General features: G+C 45.4%; 1 protein-coding gene across 1 annotated transcript; it reads left to right on the top strand.

Moving 5' to 3' along the window:
- The first annotated feature begins 14,913 nt into the window (after positions 1–14,913).
- LOC126989197 (mucin-5AC-like) lies at positions 14,914–18,184 on the top strand. Its single transcript, XM_050847783.1, has 2 exons — positions 14,914–17,640; positions 17,907–18,184. Exons 1-2 carry the CDS (start codon positions 14,997–14,999, stop codon positions 18,182–18,184), a joined length of 2,922 nt encoding a protein of 973 aa, XP_050703740.1. The 5' UTR covers positions 14,914–14,996.
- Positions 18,185–18,703: the final 519 nt, after the last annotated feature.

Here is an 18,703-nt window from a genome sequence, read left to right as displayed (position 1 = left end):
ACTACAACTACTACTACTACTACTACTACTACTACTACTGCTACCACTACTACTACTACTACCACTACTACTACTACTACTACTACTACTATTACCATGCTCCTACTGCCAATAATAATAAAAAATAATAATAACAATAATAATGATGATAATAGTATTGATAATGATAATATTAATGAAAGAAAATAAAAGTATTGGAACTGAAAGGATAATAGAAGAAAAGGGAAAGATATAGGAAAGGAATCAAGAAAACAAGAATGGGGTGAAATGGTAAGAAATAATAGAGGAAAAAGGAGTGTAAGGTTAGGCAAGCAAGAAGACAAAATGAACAAGAAGAAGAGAGAAGGAAAGACAAGAAGGAGAGCAATGCTAGAAACCGTGTATGAAAAGAAGGAAAGAAAAGGTGAAAAGAAAAAGAGGAAGTGGAATGGAAATGGTGGATCAAACGGAAAGAAAAAGGAAAAAGAAAAAAGTGAAAAGAAAGGCGGAAAAGGAATTAAAAAAGTTATACCAATTGCAAAGGAAAGGAAAAAGATGAGAACGAAAGGAGAAAAAGGAATGGGGAAAAGGATATGAAAAGGAAAAAAAGAGAAAAGGTAGGACGGAGGGATAGAAGGAAGAAGGAAAGATGACTGAGAAAGAAACAAGAAATTATTGAAGTGTTACTGAACAGGAAATGACGATAAGGAAAAGTGGAATAAATATCTATAGTGAGAGAATAGAGAATCGGAAAGCAGTAAAAGGAAAGACTCAATAAAGGAAGGAGTAACGAAAAAACGGAATAACAATAAGAAGAAAAGAAAAAGAAAACGAAAAGAAAAGAAGAAGAGGAAGAAGAAGAAGAAGACAAAATAAAAAGAAGAAAAAGAAGAAGAAAGAAAAAAGCTAAGTATACCATAATGAGGTCCTCGCAATGACGTAGTAGCATGAACGAGACACTCAGGATTCATCGATTCACTGTGACGAGTTTCTGAGCGTTTTTTTTATTTTTTTATTAGTTTCTCCAAGTTTTGCTCGGTAAGCGATTTTATTTTTCTCTACTTTCACATTTTTTCATTCATCCATAAAGACTGGAAGAACACAATTTTATTACTGAATATATGTTAGGAAAAAAAAGTGGATTGTTAGTTATTTTCTTCGAGCAATAATATAAAGAATAGATAAACCTTGCAAATCATAAACAATTCATCGTATTTCATTTTAAAGGCAATAGGAATAGTAAAATCTGTGGCTGAATCTGAAGTAAAGGGTCGGTAAGTCACGCGCTGCTATCCTGACGCATGCTATATATTTTCTTGATTTGGGTAACAGCAAGGACCTGTTACGTGTTATAAGAATGCTTTCCTTTCTTAAAATTGTCACTTTCTACTTTATTGTCACGGTAAACATTATTATCGATGGTATTTTTGGTATTATTATTATTGCAATTATCATTTTTATTATTATTATTATTATTATTATTATTATTATTATTATTATTATTATTATTATTATTATTATTATTATTATCAGTATAAATTAAGTAGTAGTAGTAGTAGTAGTAGTAATAGTAGTAGTAATAATAATAGTGGTAGAAAGGTAAAAAAGAAAAGGAGGAACAGACAGACATGCAACAGACCGCGTCCCGCCCGCCGCCACAGACAAATATTTAGTCCCCGCCGAGTGGCCTAGACTACCCACGTGCTGTCCTGAAGGCGACCCATCAACCCGGACTCTAGGCTGATGCGGGGATCACGTTGCCATAAGTGTCTTGTCTTCTTGTGGTTGGTCTATTGATTGTTCTGCCCTTGGTCTGTTTGTTCTTTCATTCTTCGTTTTTGTTTTATCCTTTCGTGCTTTGTGTTTCTTTTTTATTCCTTTCATTCTTTTTTTTTTGGGGGGCGCGTCTGATTCTGTCCCTTTTATTCCCTCTTTCTTTTGTTCTTACTTCCGCTTTCTTGTCCCTCTATTCGTTATTCCTTCTTTTTTTTATTTCTCTCTCTATCTCTCTCTCTCTCTCTCTCTCTCTCTCTCTCTCTCTCTCTCTCTCTCTCTCTCTCTCTCTCTCTCTCTCTCTCCACACACACACACACACACACAACCGCGCACGAGGTTGAGGAAGCCTGTGAGATAGCTGCCGCTGAAGAGGAAGAACCCTCTGATGTCGCTACTGCAGAAGAGGAGGAAGCCTGATGTTCCTGCCGCAGAAGAGGAAGAACCCTCTGATGTCGCTGCGGTAGAAGAGGAGCAAGCCTCTGATGTTCCCGCCGCAGAAGAGGAAGAACCCTCTGATGTCGCTGCGGTAGAAGAGGAGCAAGCCTCTGATGTTCCTGAAGCAGAAGAGGAAGAACCCTCTGATGTCGCTGCGGTAGAAGAGGAGCAAGCCTCTGATGTTCCTGAAGCAGAAGAGGAGGCACCCCATCATGCAGAAGCCTCTCGGGGCGGTACAAGTGCCACAGACGGGGAGGTTTCCCTTCAGGGCGAGGGCTCATCACCAGTGACCGTCCCTGCCGCCCCCGCCACAGCGTCCTACGCCTACCGCAGCCTCACCGTGGCGCAAAGATTCATCTCCCGCCTCGCAGGACCCAGTGACCGCCAGCTGGAGGACCTGCAGCGGAGCCACGGCGCCAGCGTCATGCGGGTCAGGCGGACCCTGCACATCAAGGGCGACAGGGACGCCGTCCTGCGGTGCTACCGCCACATACGAGACGAGATCGCCGAGTGGCGGAGGCGCGAGGCTGCTGAGGCTCAGTAAGCGACTCATAGACATGCCTGTGACCCGTGACGGCCGCCTTACAACCGTGTTTCATAGCATTTCTTTGCATTACTTTTCTCTTATCAATCTAGATATTCTGTTGTTGTTGTTGTTGTTACATACCCAACTCCCCAGCAAAATCACAACAGATCACTCTGTTCTGTTGAGTCATCGTGATCCGGTTTCGAGTTTCGGTGAAGGCGCTGAATGGAGCGGCTCGGATCCAGGATGAACTAGACAGATTGTAAGACTTGGCGGGGAGGTGGCAGACGGGGTTCAATATCGTAATTGCAGTATTCTGAGTGCAGGTAGGAACATAATTATTGCTTAAATGACACGCCCCTCAGCAGGTCTAGGTGTAAGAGGAATTTAGGGATCTTAGCGAGCTCAGATCTCCGTCCAAGCACACGATGCATTCAGGTTAAAAATCGAGCAAACAGGGTACTGGGATTCATTTCAAGGAGCGTGAGCAATAGAAGAGCCGAAGTCATCATCAAGGTATATTTAGCATTTCTCAGACCTTATTTCGGATCAGATCTGGTCACATTACTATAATAATAGTAGTAATGTAATTATTATTTTTATTATTATTTGTAGTAGTACTGGTAATAGTAGTAGCAGTAGTAGTGGTGGTTGTAGTAGTAGTAGTAGTAGTAGTAGTAGTAGTAGTAGTAGTAGTAGTAGTAGTAGTAGTAGTAGTAGTAGTAGTAGTAGTAGTAGTATTGGTAGTAGTAGTAGTAGTAGTAGTATTGGTAGTAGTAGTAGTAGTAGTAGTAGTAGTAGTAGTAGTAGTGGTAGTAAAACTAGCAGTATTGTTTTTTATCATTATTGTTGTTATTGGAAAGGAGATCTGAGGAAGTCACAGGTGTAAGGATATGTGCCTCCTCAAGCATCGCATTGGCGCTATTTAAAGTCACCTTAAGCCCTTGTATTATTTTTTGCTTTTCTACAATACGTAATAATGAAAATATAAAATAATAATAACAAAGGTGGTTGGTAATCGTGAGTCCAGCGGATGATCGGGACATGGTGAATGGCTCACTCTTCTAAACCTTCCGTTGTGGCTGTCGTGGTCGAGAGGGGAGAGGAATGAAGGAAGGCGAGATAAGAGAGTGTATATTTGTCTGCCTCTCCATATTCTTCCAGTACTTGCTGCCAGTCGCGGACACGAGATGATATTTGTTTTAAGATATCTGACTCCTTCTGCACCAAATGAAAAGATAGCATTCTTAGCATAATTTTATGTCTTGAAGATGTCGGATTTTCCAGTATTAAACATGTGTGTCAGTCCTCTTCTTCACTGGTTATGTCTGTGTCAAGCAACGAAATGTGCGTCCTCTTGACCTAAGACTTAACCAAAAAAAAAAAATCTGCAGCAAAGGAGACAGCTCAAGGGCACTAAAACAAAGAAGCAACAAAAAAGCCCGCCAGGCGTTGCTCCAATACGTTTATATGTTGAGAGAGAGAGAGAGAGAGAGAGAGAGAGAGAGAGAGAGAGAGAGAGAGAGATGACACCGCGGAAGTTTGTTCGAAAATTCAGGGACCAATGCTAACCACCCTGGAAAAGAGAGAGAGAGAGAGAGAGAGAGAGAGAGAGAGAGAGAGAGAGAGAGAGAGAGAGACACACACACACACACACACACACACACACACACACACACACACACACACACACACACACACACACACACACACAGAAAGGCTTACAGGCACAGAAATATACTTGCCAACTTGAACACACAGACAGGTTGACGAAGAGACGGACAGACAGACCGACAAAGACACAAAGAGGAGGAACACAAACACTTCAGAACGCCTCAACCCACGAGATCAACATTCGCAAAACCTAATTAAGGAGGAGATTAATTAATATTGCGGCGACAGATGTTACGGTGATAATGATGATGATGATGATGATGATGATGATGATGATGATGACAATAATAAAAAGAAAAAAAGGAGGAAACAAGAAAGGTACCAGGAAGTAACATTAGATCTTGATTCAATTACGATAAAAGTACACACACACACACACACACACACACACACACACACACACACACACACACACACACACACACACACACACACACACACACACACACACACACACACACACACACACACACACACACACACACACACACACACACACACACACACACACACACAGCGGCGTTGTATTTAAAGCTGCCTGACCGAGGACACTCATGGCGCGTTCTACCTGTGAAGATGTTCCCCCTCCTCCTCCTCCTCCTCCTCCTACTTCTCCTCCTCCTCCTCATTCTCCTCTTCCTTCTCGTCCTACTCTTCCTTCTCTTCCTTATTATTATTATTTTTCTTTTTCTTCGTTCTCTTCCTCTTACTTCCTATTCTTCCTCACGCAGTTTCTTACCCACCACCTCGTCCCCCTCTCCTCCTCCTTTCAACTACTCACCCTCCTCCTCCTCCTCCTCCTCCTCCTCCTCTTCCTCCATTTCTTGATCCCAGAGGTTGCAAAAGAGAAGGTATGCAACTCTCTCTCTCTCTCTCTCTCTCTCTCTCTCTCTCTTCGTCTTCTTCTTATTCCTCATATTCTTAGTCATATTGACTATAAGCTTCAAGTTGGGATTCGGAAAGTAGCTTAAGAGAGATAGTAGAGCGAACAATTTTAGAAAGAGAATTTAAAAGCTTAGGAGGAGGAGGAGGGGGAGGAGGAGGATATTAAGAAGCAGAAGGAGGATAAAACGTATTAGAAAGAGTAGAAGGAAAAGATTAACTAGGAAAACTAAGAGGAGAAGGGAGAAGGAAAAGGAGGACAGAGGGCTGAGAAGGAGAAGAAAAAGAAGAAGAGAAGGAGGAGGAGGAGAAGCAAGAGCGTGTTATGAATAATGAGAAAATGTAAACCAAAAAAAGAGTTCGATTCAGTACAAGATAAAAAAAAGCACTGGAAACGAGGTGAAGGGGAAGATACGGAGTATACAGAAGTAAGAAGAAGGAGGAGGGAGGAGAGGGAAGGAAAGAGAAAGGAGGAAGGGAGAAGGAAGGAAGGGAGGAGGATGGAGGAGTTTGGGGTCAAGTCAGTCAGTCCAGGACGAGAGTCGAAGGCAGCGAGCAGGTCTCTCTCTCTCTTTCAAACTGTTTATATCCACAACACTTTTTTTTTTCTTTACCATTTTCTTTGTTTTCGTTTTCTTTTCTTTTTCTTTACACCCGCGTATTTTCTTCCTTCTTAAAGTGGTAATGGTGAACCGCGGTGAGGAATGGTGACGCGGTGAGGAGCGGTGAGGGAGGGGCATGTAGTGATTACCGTGGTTGATGGTGGTGGTGTTGGTGGCGTTGATGGTGATGTTGGTGGTGGTGGTTGTGGTGGTTGCGCAGTCGATTAGTTATTTTCTCCATCTTTTAGCTTCTTTTTTATATTTTCACTATCTATTTCTTGTCCTCTTTTTTGGGTATCATGTCCACCTTCTCCTTTCATCTCTTCACATTCATAATTTAGTTTCTTCATCGTTTCTTTATCTATTTTCAACATCTTTTTCAGTCTTCATTTTTGGCATCGTCTCCACCTTCTCTCCTTATCTCTTTTCATCGTATTTCCTTTGCCTTTTCATCGTTTTTATTATTTCCTCTCATCATTTTTTTCTTTGCACTGTTTCTTCAGCATTTTATTTTATTTTTCCACCATTTTTTATTAAGTTTCTGCATCTTCCTTCTCTTCTTTTTTAGTGTGTGTGTGTGGGGACCTGTTTCCACCTTCTTTCCTGGTTGTCATTAGATGTATTAATGAAATGGCAGTTGATCCTGTTAATACCACTGCTGATACTCCTATTGTAGTAATGGTAGAAGTAGTAATAGTAGTGGTAGTAGTAGTAGTAGTAGTAGTAGTAGTAGTAATTGTAGTAGCAGCAGCCGTAATACTCCCGCCTTACCTATTTCAAGTCTGTCTCCTGCGCCATCATTTCCATCTGACATCTGTTACGATTTTTTATCCGTGTGAAATATTAAATTCGCGTCACATTCAGCACCGACCACGAAATTCCACGAGTGAGTTACAGGCAGAGTTCCAGGATTCGTCGAGTTATTTGACACGGGGTACACCTTCGTCGAGAGGAGTTCATTAACGTGGAGAAAATAAAGTATAAATAGTACCCGTGCAGCCGATAAGAGAAAGGCTCAACACGAAATACTTAACCCAGGATTGGGTGGCGGAGGGGCTGAAAGGAAGAGTGTGGGGGAGGAGAGTGTGGGAACTGTCATGTGGGAAGGAGGGAGAGTGTGGGAACTGTCAAGAGGAAGTTCGTAGGGGGCTGTCCAGGAGAATGGAGGGAGGGGAGAAGAAGGGGGTCGTCATAAAAGGGTGGGGACTTGTGGGAAATGGAGGGTGAGAGAGAATGTGCATGGGGAGTGTCGTGAGCTGGGGTGTGTGGAGACTGTCCTAGTAGCTGAGAATAAGAAAAGAGACTAAGTTACGTGGATGACAGTTTTCTAAAAGGACTAATAAAGCACTGTTACCTTTAGCAAAACGTCTCTATAAAGTTTCAATGGGGAGTAACTTAATAAGACATTCATGTGTTTGAGGACTTGTGTATTGTTGGCCAAGAACAAGATTGCAAATATGAGGGCATGTCTCCGCCTTCGTCTTTGTCTCTGTCTTCGTCTTTGCTCTCCGTTACTGCTTTTAGAGTGACGTGTTCCAGCCTCACTCTAAAAGGTGTTCCCCCACCATCAAATTCCCCCAACCCTTCCTCCCCCACCGCCGCGCCCGAGCCACCTTGTACCTGAGATTCTGCATAAGATTGCAGTCGGAGATGTTTATTCTTTTTATTACTGATTCAGGATGTGATTAGAGGGCGTGTGAGGCAGGGCAAAACACGGGCTGCAGCGGGTAATTCACGCAGCTTTACGATAATGGCTGCCATCGGCTCGGCTGTTCCCTCCCAAGGCGCTTATTGGGAAGGGGAAACGGTGTATTTTATGCCTGGTAGATCTATATTACGTGTGGCTTGTTTGTGTATTGCCTATTAATAGATTGGTTGCATTTCGCACTTGTTTTTGCCAAGACCTGCATGCTACCTGCGCTGTGGATCTGAGTGTCAATAAAGCAAGGTGAGCTATTAACCGAAGTGAGGCGTCCAGCGGGTCATTATGGCGCTCAGAGACAGGCACAAGTTCATTACACGGAGTCCTTCGTTGTAGCGGAAACTGGCGAAAACATTGAATACAAACCCGATGGAATATTTTTTTCCTCGATGTTTTGGAATGGAAAGTTAGTATAGTAATGTTGCAGTTGAAATTTTATACGCTATCCACGCACACATTCAGACTCAACTGTACCTCTAACGTGTTGGAGTAAGCGTCATCCAGCAACGAACCGCCCTATTCGCTCCTGCAAGACTTTTTCCAATTAAGCGTAGCGTGATAGGAAGGCCGTCATCTGAGGGCCCATTTTGGCTGCATTATCGCTGGGGTTGGGAAGGAAGCTTTTCATTAAACTAGCCAACCCTTTCATCCAGCAGCAATCCTTCCTATTTGCTCCTCCAAGACTTTTCCCAATCAAGTGTAGCAGGAAGGACGGCATCTGAGCGGCCCTTCTTTAACCAGCGACGTGCATCACCGCTGGGAGAAGGAGGAGCCTATTCATTAAACTATCCTGAGAAAAAGGTTAAATTCAGGCCTCGAATCCTTCATCTTTAACACGAGGCACTTGAGTCATGAAAAAACATATATTCAGCGACAAAAAATTAGCATATGAAATAAATGTTTAACTCACGCCTCGAGCCATTCATCTTTAACACCAAGGCACAAAGTAAAAAAAAAAAAATATTCTGTAAAAACTCGACCCCCTTGGCTGCTCCATCCCACAATTTTGCTTCCACGCAGAGATTCCATGCAAGAAAAAAAATTGCATAATCTCCGTCTTACCTTACCTCGACTGCCAAGCGAGCGCCGGGGAAGCATAAGGTAAGGGGAACCGACACTCTAGACGCCTCCCCCGCCCTCGCCTCTAACGGGCCCAGATTACACCTTAGGGCAGCAGAAAGAGAAGGAGGATGCGTAGTAATCGACCCCCTTCCATGCCAAGCTGTCACACCCGACCATAAAACTGGACTCTCAACCTTTCTCTCTCTCTCTCTCTCATTTATATACTTCCTCTTACTTCTTACTTATTCATCCTCCTTTCTTTCATTTATTCATTCTTCTCCTCCTTCCTTGAATCACATTTTTTTTTCTTTTTTCATTCCGTTTCCTATTTCTGTTTTCATTCCTTCTTCTCCTCCTCCTCCTTCTCTCACTTTCACTTTTCTTTACTTCATTCTGCATCCTTGTCTTTCTCCTCACCTTTCTTCTCCTCCTTCTCTTTCAAATACTCCTCCATTTTCTTCCTTTCTCTTTCTTCTTACTCTAGCGTCCCATCCTTCTTTCTTCTTCTGTTTTTCTCTTTCCAATTTATTTCTTATTTCCTTTTGCTCCCTATTTCTGTTATCCATTTTTCTTTCTTCTCCTCCTCCTCTTCCTCCTCCGTCTCTCACTCCCACTGTTTCTTTCCTTCTTCCTGCTTCCTACTCCTGTTCCTCACTCTTTTCTCCTCGTCTTCCTCTTCCTCTTCCTCTTCCGTTCCCCTATTACTCCTCTTCCTCCCCCTACCTGTGAAACCATAAATCTACGACCCCATCCACCTTTTTTCCCTTTCTTCCTTTTCACACCTATCTTTTTACTTCCCCCCTTTCTTCCTACTCCTCCTTCGACGTCCTCCTCATTTTACTCTTCCTCCTCCTCCTCCTCCTCCTCTTCCTCCTCCTCCCGTCAAGCCTCCTCCTCTTCCTGGCTATTTATATGAAGACACAGATCAATAAGGGAAGGAGAGAAGAGAGAGAGAGGGGAGGAAAGAGAAGGTTCCAGAAATATTTTACGCTAACTCTCTCTCTCTCCTCTCTCTCTCTCTGAACACACTCTCTCTCTCTCTCTCTCTCTCTCTCCTGATGTGTACGCTGATAGATTTACACGTCAAGACTTGAGCGCACACACACACACACACACACACACACACACACACACACACACACACACACACACACACACACATGAATTATTAAGTTATTCATAAGTCCAAACAAACTCATACATTGACATATATAAGGAATTCTATACATGAAGAGAGAGAGAGAGAGAGAGAGAGAGAGAGAGAGAGAGAGAGAGAGAGAGAGAGAGAGAGAGAGAGAGAGAGAGAGAGAGAGAGAGAGAGAGAGAGAGAGAGAGAGAGAGAGAGAGAGAGAGAGTAGTTTGTTTTAATTCTCCTTAACATTTCCATCTTTTTTATCTCTTTGCTCCATTCTTCCTTTCATCTTCCTCTGTATTTTCCTTTACTTTCCAATTCCAGTTTCCTTTCTCTTCTCCGCCGCTCTCAAAACTTTATACCCTTTGATATCGTCACTCTTTATCCTCTCTATTATCGTTTTCCTCAGTTTTATTCATCTCCACGCTTACCATTATTTTTACCTTCCTTTTACGTAGATACCTTTATTGATCTTCTTTCCCTCCTTCTCTCCTCCTCCTCCTCCTCCTCCTCCTTCCCTCCCCTCCCTTCATTCCCCCTCCTGCATTTTTTTTTCACTCGGAGCATAAAGTTTTCCATTAGCGTGCACCACACAACAATTACAGGGAACTTTTCATTTCAAATTTTCATAACCACCTCCCGTGTGAATTGTGTGTACGGTGGTGGTGGTAGTTGTGGTGGTGGTAGTGGCGGTTGTTGTTGTTTGGTGGTAGTGGTAGTAATAGTAATGTTGGTTGTCAAAGCAATATAAATGTGATTAAAAGTGGGATCCATTTATATAACTTCTTAAGAGACGTCCCTTCTGTGTGTGTGTGTGTGTGTGTGTGTGTGTGTGTGTGTGTGCGTGTGCGTGTCTGGGTCTGTAGGTTACCGCCTCTCACTCATTTTTTCCTATATTCTTATCTCTTTCCCTTTGTTTTCCTTTCTTTGTCCGACACACACACACACACACACACACACACACACACACACACACACACACACACACACACACACACACACACACACACACACACACACACACACACATCCCCTCCTTCCCCCACACACTGAAAAAAAAACTACAACAAACAATAACAGAAGAGAAAAAAAAAGAAACACAATTCGAACCCAACAGAAAAAATCAGTCCTTTCTTTTTTTTCCTTCTTTTTTCGTCCGTCACGTCATGTTACTTCACGCCTCGCCTCTATGGAACTTAATACGCAAATTTTATTCATTTCGGGAAACGTTTCATTACACAAGCGAGGCGCCTTTGTTACTGAACTGGATGGGGGGAGGAGGAGGAGGAGGAGGAGGAGGATAAGAGAGGGAAAGGGGAAGGGAGAGATAGAGGGAAAGAGGAAATATGACAGGTTGGGGAAGGGAAGGGGAAGAATAAGCGTTATGGAATGGGGAATGGGTTAGATGGGAAGGAGAATGGGGAGAGAAGGACCAGAAATGAGAGAGGTTAAGTGAAGAGAAGGGAAGGAGAGTGAGCGAGAAGAAAATGACAGGTTTGGGGAAGGGAAGGGAAAGAGTATGTGTTTTGGAATGGGGAATGGGTTGAATGGGAAGGAGAATGAGGAGAGGACCAGAAATGAGAAAAGTTAAGTGAAGGGAAGGGATAGAGAGGAGAGAGGAAAATGACAGGTTGACGAAGGAAAGGAGAGTAAGTGTTATGGAATGGGAATGGGTTGATGGAAAGGAGGATTAGCTGAGATGGACCAGAAATGAGAGAGGTTAAGGAAAGGAAAGGAGAGAGGAAAATGACAGTTTGAGGAAGGAAAGGGAGGTAAGGTTATGGAATGGGAATGGGTTGGATGGGAAGGAGAATGAGGGGAGGAGGAACTGAAATGAGAGAGGTCAAGGAAGGAAAGGAAGGAATTAGAGAGGAAAAAGGCAGGTCGGGTGAGGAAAGGGAAGAGGAGTATTATGGAATGAGTTAGATAGGAAGGATAGTGAGGAAAGAAGGACCAGGAATAGAGTGAAAGGAAGAAGGGTAAATAAAAAGAGGAGGAAGATGAAATGAAAGAGGACGGAAAGGAAAGAAAGGATTAAATGGAAAGAAGGTTGGGGAGGAAAGGAACAAGGGACAAGATGGAAAGGGAGAAAGGAGGAAAAGGAGGAGAGAGGAAAGAGACAGGCTAGGGAATGAAAGGGAAAGATTAGCAGAGGAGGAAAAGGACAAGGAACAAGATAAAAGGAAAAGGGAAGAAGGAGAAAAAGGAAAAAACAGGCTGTGGAATGAAGGAGGAGGAGGAAGGAGAGAGAGAGAGAGAGAGAGAGAGAGAGAGAGAGAGAGAGAGAGAGAGAGAGAGAGAGAGAGAGAGAGAGAGAGAGAGAGAGAGAGAGAGAGAGAGAGAGAGAGAGAGAGAGAGAGAGAGAGAGAGAGAGAGAGAGAGAGAGAGAGAGAGAGAGAGAGAGAGAGAGAGAGAGAGAGCGGCTGGGTGCGGGCGGGCGGGGAGGGGATGGAGGGAGGAAATGGGTCTTCAGTGAATGGTTGGCGTGACTTATTTACCGGCTATTCTCAATTTTATGTCAGGGTCATAAACGTCATTCACTGTGTATAGGATTTATTTTGCAAAGGAATAGAAGTTTGCATGTTGATTTAATTTGATTTTGTTTACCTTTCTCTCCGTTTTTTTTACTAATTCGTTGTATTCTGTTGTTTTTCTATCAATTCGTCAGCGTTTTCTTTTTTTTTTATATGCATTCGTGAATAAAAAGTTTTGAGCCGACGTTTTATGATGTTTTACGTATTCATGCTATTTTTCATTTTTCATTTTTTTTTTTTTGCACCCGTTAACTGATATGCAATTTAAAAACGATGTATCTATCTGTCTATTTATCTTTTTTATCGTCTACATGTTTATCTATCTGTTTATATCCCTCTATTTATTTATCTATCCACATGTCTGTCTACATCTATCCTATTTATTTATCCACATCATGTGTTTATATCTTGCCATCTATTTTCTATTCATCCACATGTATCCTAATATCAATCTATCTTTATCTATTCTAATATATCCATTTATTAATTTATTTACATGTCAGTCTATCTATACGTCTGTCTATCTCTATTTATCCGTGTCTACCCATTCACCTATCTATCTATATCTTGAAGTAAAGATTTAAGTAAGCAAACACGTATAGCTGATAAGTCTGCCAACACTCATCCTTCAAACACTGATTTCCTTTCCTTCTCATAATTTTGGATCTGTCTTTAACGTTTTGATTTTTCAGGTCCTTATCCCTCCTATTATAAGAATATTCTAAATAATGAGCGCATTAGTGGAGGCCGCCTCATTAACTGTAAATAAGTCACGTTTATGCTCTTATTAGTGAAGCATCGCGGGGTTTATTATTGCCCCGCCCATGATTGTTTGGAACTCATTCAGTGGAGTCTGTCATTAATCTGTTCTTGGTTAATTAAGGCTGCTGTCCCCTCCCTCGTGTGCTTAACCCGTTCGCTGCGATTGGTACGGATTTCGCCTTCCCTGTTAGCCTGGTCACATATAATCCCAGGTCTTTCTCTGCCTCTGTGGTGGATAGTGGAGTGTTTCCCATGTGGTATTGGTGTGCTGGATATCCCCTCCCAAGGTGCAGGACTTTACATTTTTCTTCATTGAATTGTAGCAGCCACCTTTTGTTCCATTCCTGTAGCTTGGTGAGGTCGTCTTGTATGAAATCCGCAGTCAAGGGGTTAAGTAAATGTTGATAATTACACCTCCACTCCCTAACTCATGAGTAACTTCTCTATTCTATCTTCTCTCATATATTTAAAGTGTGTCACCTTTGGAACAGTCTCTCATTTGCTCTCTCCCCTATGCCATTTGCTAGGTTAGTCCCTTTCGGTATTTTATGAAGCAGTAAAAAGCTGATATTATTCTGATTATCTATTCCATAATACTTTTTCTTCCCGTAAAGTAAATAAAAAAGACGAAATCACATAATTAACCATCTCTGGCAACATCCCTTCCCTCTATTGGAATAAACCTCCATTAAAGCATAAAAACAGCCCATAAAAGGGAATCTGATCGTATAATTTGGTAGTCCTTCCCATCTGGTGCAGGTGGCGGGTTGGTGGAGCTGGCGGCGAGGCAACACGAGTCGAGGGACGAGTGTGAGGCAGCGAGGGTCGAACCATGGCCGTGTGTGAGGTGCTGGAGAGGAGCCGGGCCATTCTGAAGGCACTGGAGGAGGGAAGGAAAGAAGAGGAGGGCAAGCAGAGGCACAGTGAAAATGAGGACGAGGAGAGACGAGAGCCACCTGAGAACAAAGACGAGAAGAACAGCGGCCGAGGAGACAACGAAAAGAGAACAGGACTCGAGAAAGGAGTGGAGGTGAGTGGATGTACGGATGTGACGCAGCGGGACAGTAATGGAGGAGGAGGAAGAAGAGGACCAGTGGAGGAAGGTAATGAAAACGAAGAAGAAGAGGAAGAGGAAGGAAATCGACCAAGACCCACGTCGAATGTATCTTTCACGAGGCCGGTTTGTCAGTACTTGGAAGAGGCCAGGGAGTTTTTCCCTCTCTTCCGCTCCTACTCCCCCCACTCCTCCTCCTACTCCTCTTCCCCCTCCGGTTCCTCTCCCTCCGTCTCCCTCTCTTCTTCCATCACTCTCTCTTCCTCCTCTTCCTGCCGGGATGTCAACAAACCAAGTGGAGGAACTGAACCCTCTTACCCATCCAGCTTGAAGAGGACTCAAAGAGAAGGAGGAGGAGGAGGAGGGGGAGGAGGAGGAGGAACACACAATCAGAACACTGGAAAAACAAATAAAGAACTTACGGAATGTCTTGAAAACTCTAAAAGCACAGGAGGAAGCCCGGATCCAGACCGACAGGAGGAAGACGCAAGGAAGGGAGAGGGAACGAAAAATGGGAAGAGAGGAGAAAACAGAGGCAATCAAGGCAATGGTGCTTCGCCTCGTCTGGGGTCGCGGCGGCATCGAGTGTGCGAGTACCTGGACGCTGCCTCGAGAAAGCCCGGCGCTGCTCCCGTCTGTGACTTCTTGGCCGCCCTTAACCTTGGTCCTCAACCCGGAGACTCTGACCCAAGTGTGGATCCGTCGGTTGCAGCACACGAAAGAGACAATCCAGCAAGCACTTCACCTCGTCTAGCTGAGTACCCCTTGCCCAACAGCGGTGACCCTGAGCCACGTAATTCTAGCTCTCCTGATCCAAAAAATAGTGTACTGGATCCGATCACTCAATTATCAAGCCCAAAAAGTAATGACACGGGAATGTTGAATTATCCATCGTGTCCAAAACATTGTCCATTTGCTTCAACTGATCATGTTTCCGATGCTCCCAGTCGCATCTCACCTGAGGCACCTGTGTCTTCACCTGGTCAAATTACCATTCCGCTCATTCCACTTACAGACCTTCTTGACCCCAGACTCACTCCACCGAGGCAATCTACTGATCCATCTGGCCTTAGACTTTCTCCACCTGGTACTGTTAAGTTTCCACGTACCTCACCGAGAGACCCAACAGCCTCAACCTCAAGTCATGATGATAAAGATATAAGAAGGACGGACAATCATCAGCACTCACCTGTCAGTTCTTTTAGTACAGGTGTGTCTAAGCGAACCAGCTCTGGCCTAAGATGTAGTTACCTTCGACAAAGCCCTACCACCACCACCACCACCGCCACCACCACCGCTGTTAATACCTCTCTCACCACCACCACCACCACAACTTCCCCGACTGTACTTACGTGTCAGTACCTCCACCGCAGTCCACCAGAGACCCCCAGCACTACCGGCACCACCAGCACCACACCCACCACCCATAAATGCCCATACCTTCAAAACTCACGCGTCACTACTGCGGTCTCAACACCCACAGCCACCGACGTTACCAATACCACTGTCAACACCACCAGTACTTGTGCAGCCACCAATACCACCATCATCTCCACCACCACCTCATCATCAACCAAGTGCTCGTATCTCCATAAGGCACAAACTGTTACCACCACCAATGCTAGCGTCAGTATTACCAACGTCACCACCAAAAGTACTCCTCAGTGTCCGTACCTCCAGGCCCTCCCACGCCCTTCCACCTCCACCACCAGCAGCACCAATGCCAACACCCCCACAGCTACCAACTCCATTACAAGCAACACCAACAACAATAAAAACGGCGTATGCGAGTATCTCCACCGCAACGCAACCACAACCAGCAGCAGTAACACAGTGATTTGTCAATATCTTCACAACAACCAGAGTCCCGGCAACACCACCACCACTAACACCACCAACACCACCCACACCATAACCAACGGCTCCACCGGCAGCGCCAACAACATTAGCAACATCAGAACCAACAACAGAAACAAGAACAACCACAGCACCACCAAACACGAAGTCATCAGAAACGACCGTCAGAGGAAGAAATCGAGGCAAGAGAATAGCAGAAGTAGCCATTTAGAGGGAAACGGATACAAACAGGAACGCGTCATAACCCCGCCAGGCCGCGACACCAGAAGCTCGGAAGCCGTCACAATCCCACAGACAAACCTGAAGGCCTTGCATGGGTCTACGGTCGTCAGCGAGCTGGGCGCGCCAAGGACTAACGGACGTGTTGGACAATTGTTCGAGAAGTCCAACATATCCGGCGAGCCAGCTGACGAAGGTAGAGTCAATATTTTGCCATTAGAGGCGAGGGGAGGAGGGCGCTCTGCAAACACTGGACATCTGGAGGAGTCTCCCATCGAATCCTCCGTTGCCCACACAACACGTCCCGAGGCCGCCAAGGACTGGAGCCACAAATGTGATTACCTCAAGCATGCTGCTACATCTTCTACTACTAATAATAATAATAATAATATTACTACTAATACTACCAGTAGAAATGATTCTATGCAGATAACTCCTGTATCAACCAGCAAACAAAACTGCGAAATCCCTGACAGAATCGCCTTGGAAATCAGTCCCACAGGAACTTCCTTCCCATGTCCACCCCCTTTTCCCTTCTCGACCGTCAGTCCCCGCCGTGAGCCGGCCGGTTCTAGCGGCCACAATTCATCACAGACAAGTCAGATTTCTGGTTTCATCTCCAAGGACGGCAGCACCACAAGGACCTTCCTGAAAAACACCGGGGAACAAGGGAACGCGCCAAACGTGATTGATGATCGAGGGAGCGGCCGCGGCATCACTTGCCACTACCTCCGCCAAGCCTCTGGCGCCGCGGCTAAAACAAGCCGCCTCACCTGTGAATTTCTTGAGAAAAATCATGGATGTATCGACAAGCTCAATGGAACTACGAAAGGGAAAGAGGAGATGGTGCGAGGGAAAGCAGAGAGAGGAGAGCAGAGGCCGCCGAGAAAGAATCAGGTGTATATAGACGACAATAAGGCGCCAAACTATACCGGAAAAACTTTTGGCGATGAAGCTAAAATAGTGAGTCAATCTCAGCAGAATTTTTACCAATCCCGTCTCTCGTATCAAGACCTGAGTGCCCCTGTCTTGACACACTTAAATGGAAGCCCAAGCTCTCCCCAAGCTATCAGTGGCCGTAAGGGAGAGGCAGCATCGGTCCCTTTCTCCGCCGCGAGGGGGGACACGCCCCAACCATCGACGCGTGCATCCATCAAGCCGGCCGACAGGGGGCCCCGAGCTGACCCAGGGTCCGTGCATGCGCCGCCCTGTGACGGGACTTTCCGCGCCACACGCTGCCGCACGTACTCCCCGACATTATTTCACCCTAAGTTTTCTATTCACCGGCTCGCTGTGAGAGAGAGGGACGAGGGAAATTTCTCTCCGTCGCCTCCCCTCACGAGCTGGGAAGTATTAAAAATGAGTCTTGGCCCGTGTCCTGTCCGTGACGCGGGGAGGAGCGACGAAGAGGAGGATGGGAAGGAAGAGGAGGAGCCTCCGACACGTCTGGGAGCGCCGCCTTGGAGGAGTACGACCCTCGCCTGAGTCTCACGCGGTCCGTGTCGCCCACTCCTTCAGATGACACGAGAACTAATGACCTGGAGCTGCCGTCACCTGAGGGAAGGAGCGAAGTTGGCGCCGCGCCAGCAAAAAATAAAGAAAAAACTTGCAACATAAAAACGAACCAGCCTTTGACACCCGATGGGCTGCAGACAAGCAAAGAAAGTTTTCAGAATGAAGAAATTTACAAAAACTTCGACCGTAACCAAGACAGTCAGACGGCAAGCAAACTGCAGAGGCCGGGATCACAACCCAAGGGCGGCGTACGGGGGCCTCGGAAAGCTGAGCTGCCCGCGACGCAAGAGGGGAGGAACAGCGTGTCCTCGGTGACCTGCAGAATGGATCCGGCGGTCCCCCCCACGACGCTGTCCGGCGCCAAGACCTGCGGCTTCCTGCTGAGGGTTCAGGAGGTGCTGCGTTCCCTGCCGGGCCGCGAGGCGCCGCTCACCACAGCGGCGCCGGAGACAGTGACGGGTGGAGACAAATAGCGGCCGATGCGTCTCCGCGGGACCACGGCAGCTGGAGGTAAGGAGGAGCAGTGCGTCCCGTCTTTCTTCCTTTCAGGGCTATTCTTTTGTTTACCTTCCTTCGCCGCCCGTCCAGCGTGCGTTCATGGGAATTACGAGGGCAGAGATATTGCTGAGGGATATATTTGTGTCCGTGGATCGTGACCTTGTTTATGAGAAAGCGAGTAAAAAAGTAGACCTCGTCGGGCCGCAATCATTCAGGGGTCACGCACGTCCTTGATCCCTGGGAAGTGTATCGACCTCGAGGACATGACGTGACGAGGCTCAAATTCCCTTATGATTGAGTCTGAAGGTAGTAATAGTGACATCACGGGAAGGAGGAGGGAGGGAAGGGCACTCAGTAGTAGTAGTAGTAGTAGTAGTAATGTGATAGTAGTGATAGTGGCACAACCATCACCACCACCATCACCACCACCATCACAACCACCATCGCAACCACCATCACCACCACCATCACCACCACCATCACAACCACCATCA

The sequence above is a fragment of the Eriocheir sinensis genome, unplaced genomic scaffold (assembly GCF_024679095.1).
Source record: "Eriocheir sinensis breed Jianghai 21 unplaced genomic scaffold, ASM2467909v1 Scaffold1090, whole genome shotgun sequence".
NCBI lineage: Eukaryota > Metazoa > Arthropoda > Malacostraca > Decapoda > Varunidae > Eriocheir > Eriocheir sinensis.
The sequence above is the reverse complement of the archived record's forward strand: the minus strand, read 5'-3'. Positions and strand labels throughout refer to the sequence as shown.

Coding starts and splice junctions, on each gene's coding strand:
- LOC126989197 (XM_050847783.1), top strand. CDS start 14,997: ATGTTGAATTATCCATCGTGTCCAAAACATTGTCCATTTGCTTCAACT. Junction 17,641..17,906: donor AGAGGAGGAGCCTCCGACAC/GTCTGGGAGCGC, acceptor ACCGTAACCAAG/ACAGTCAGACGGCAAGCAAA.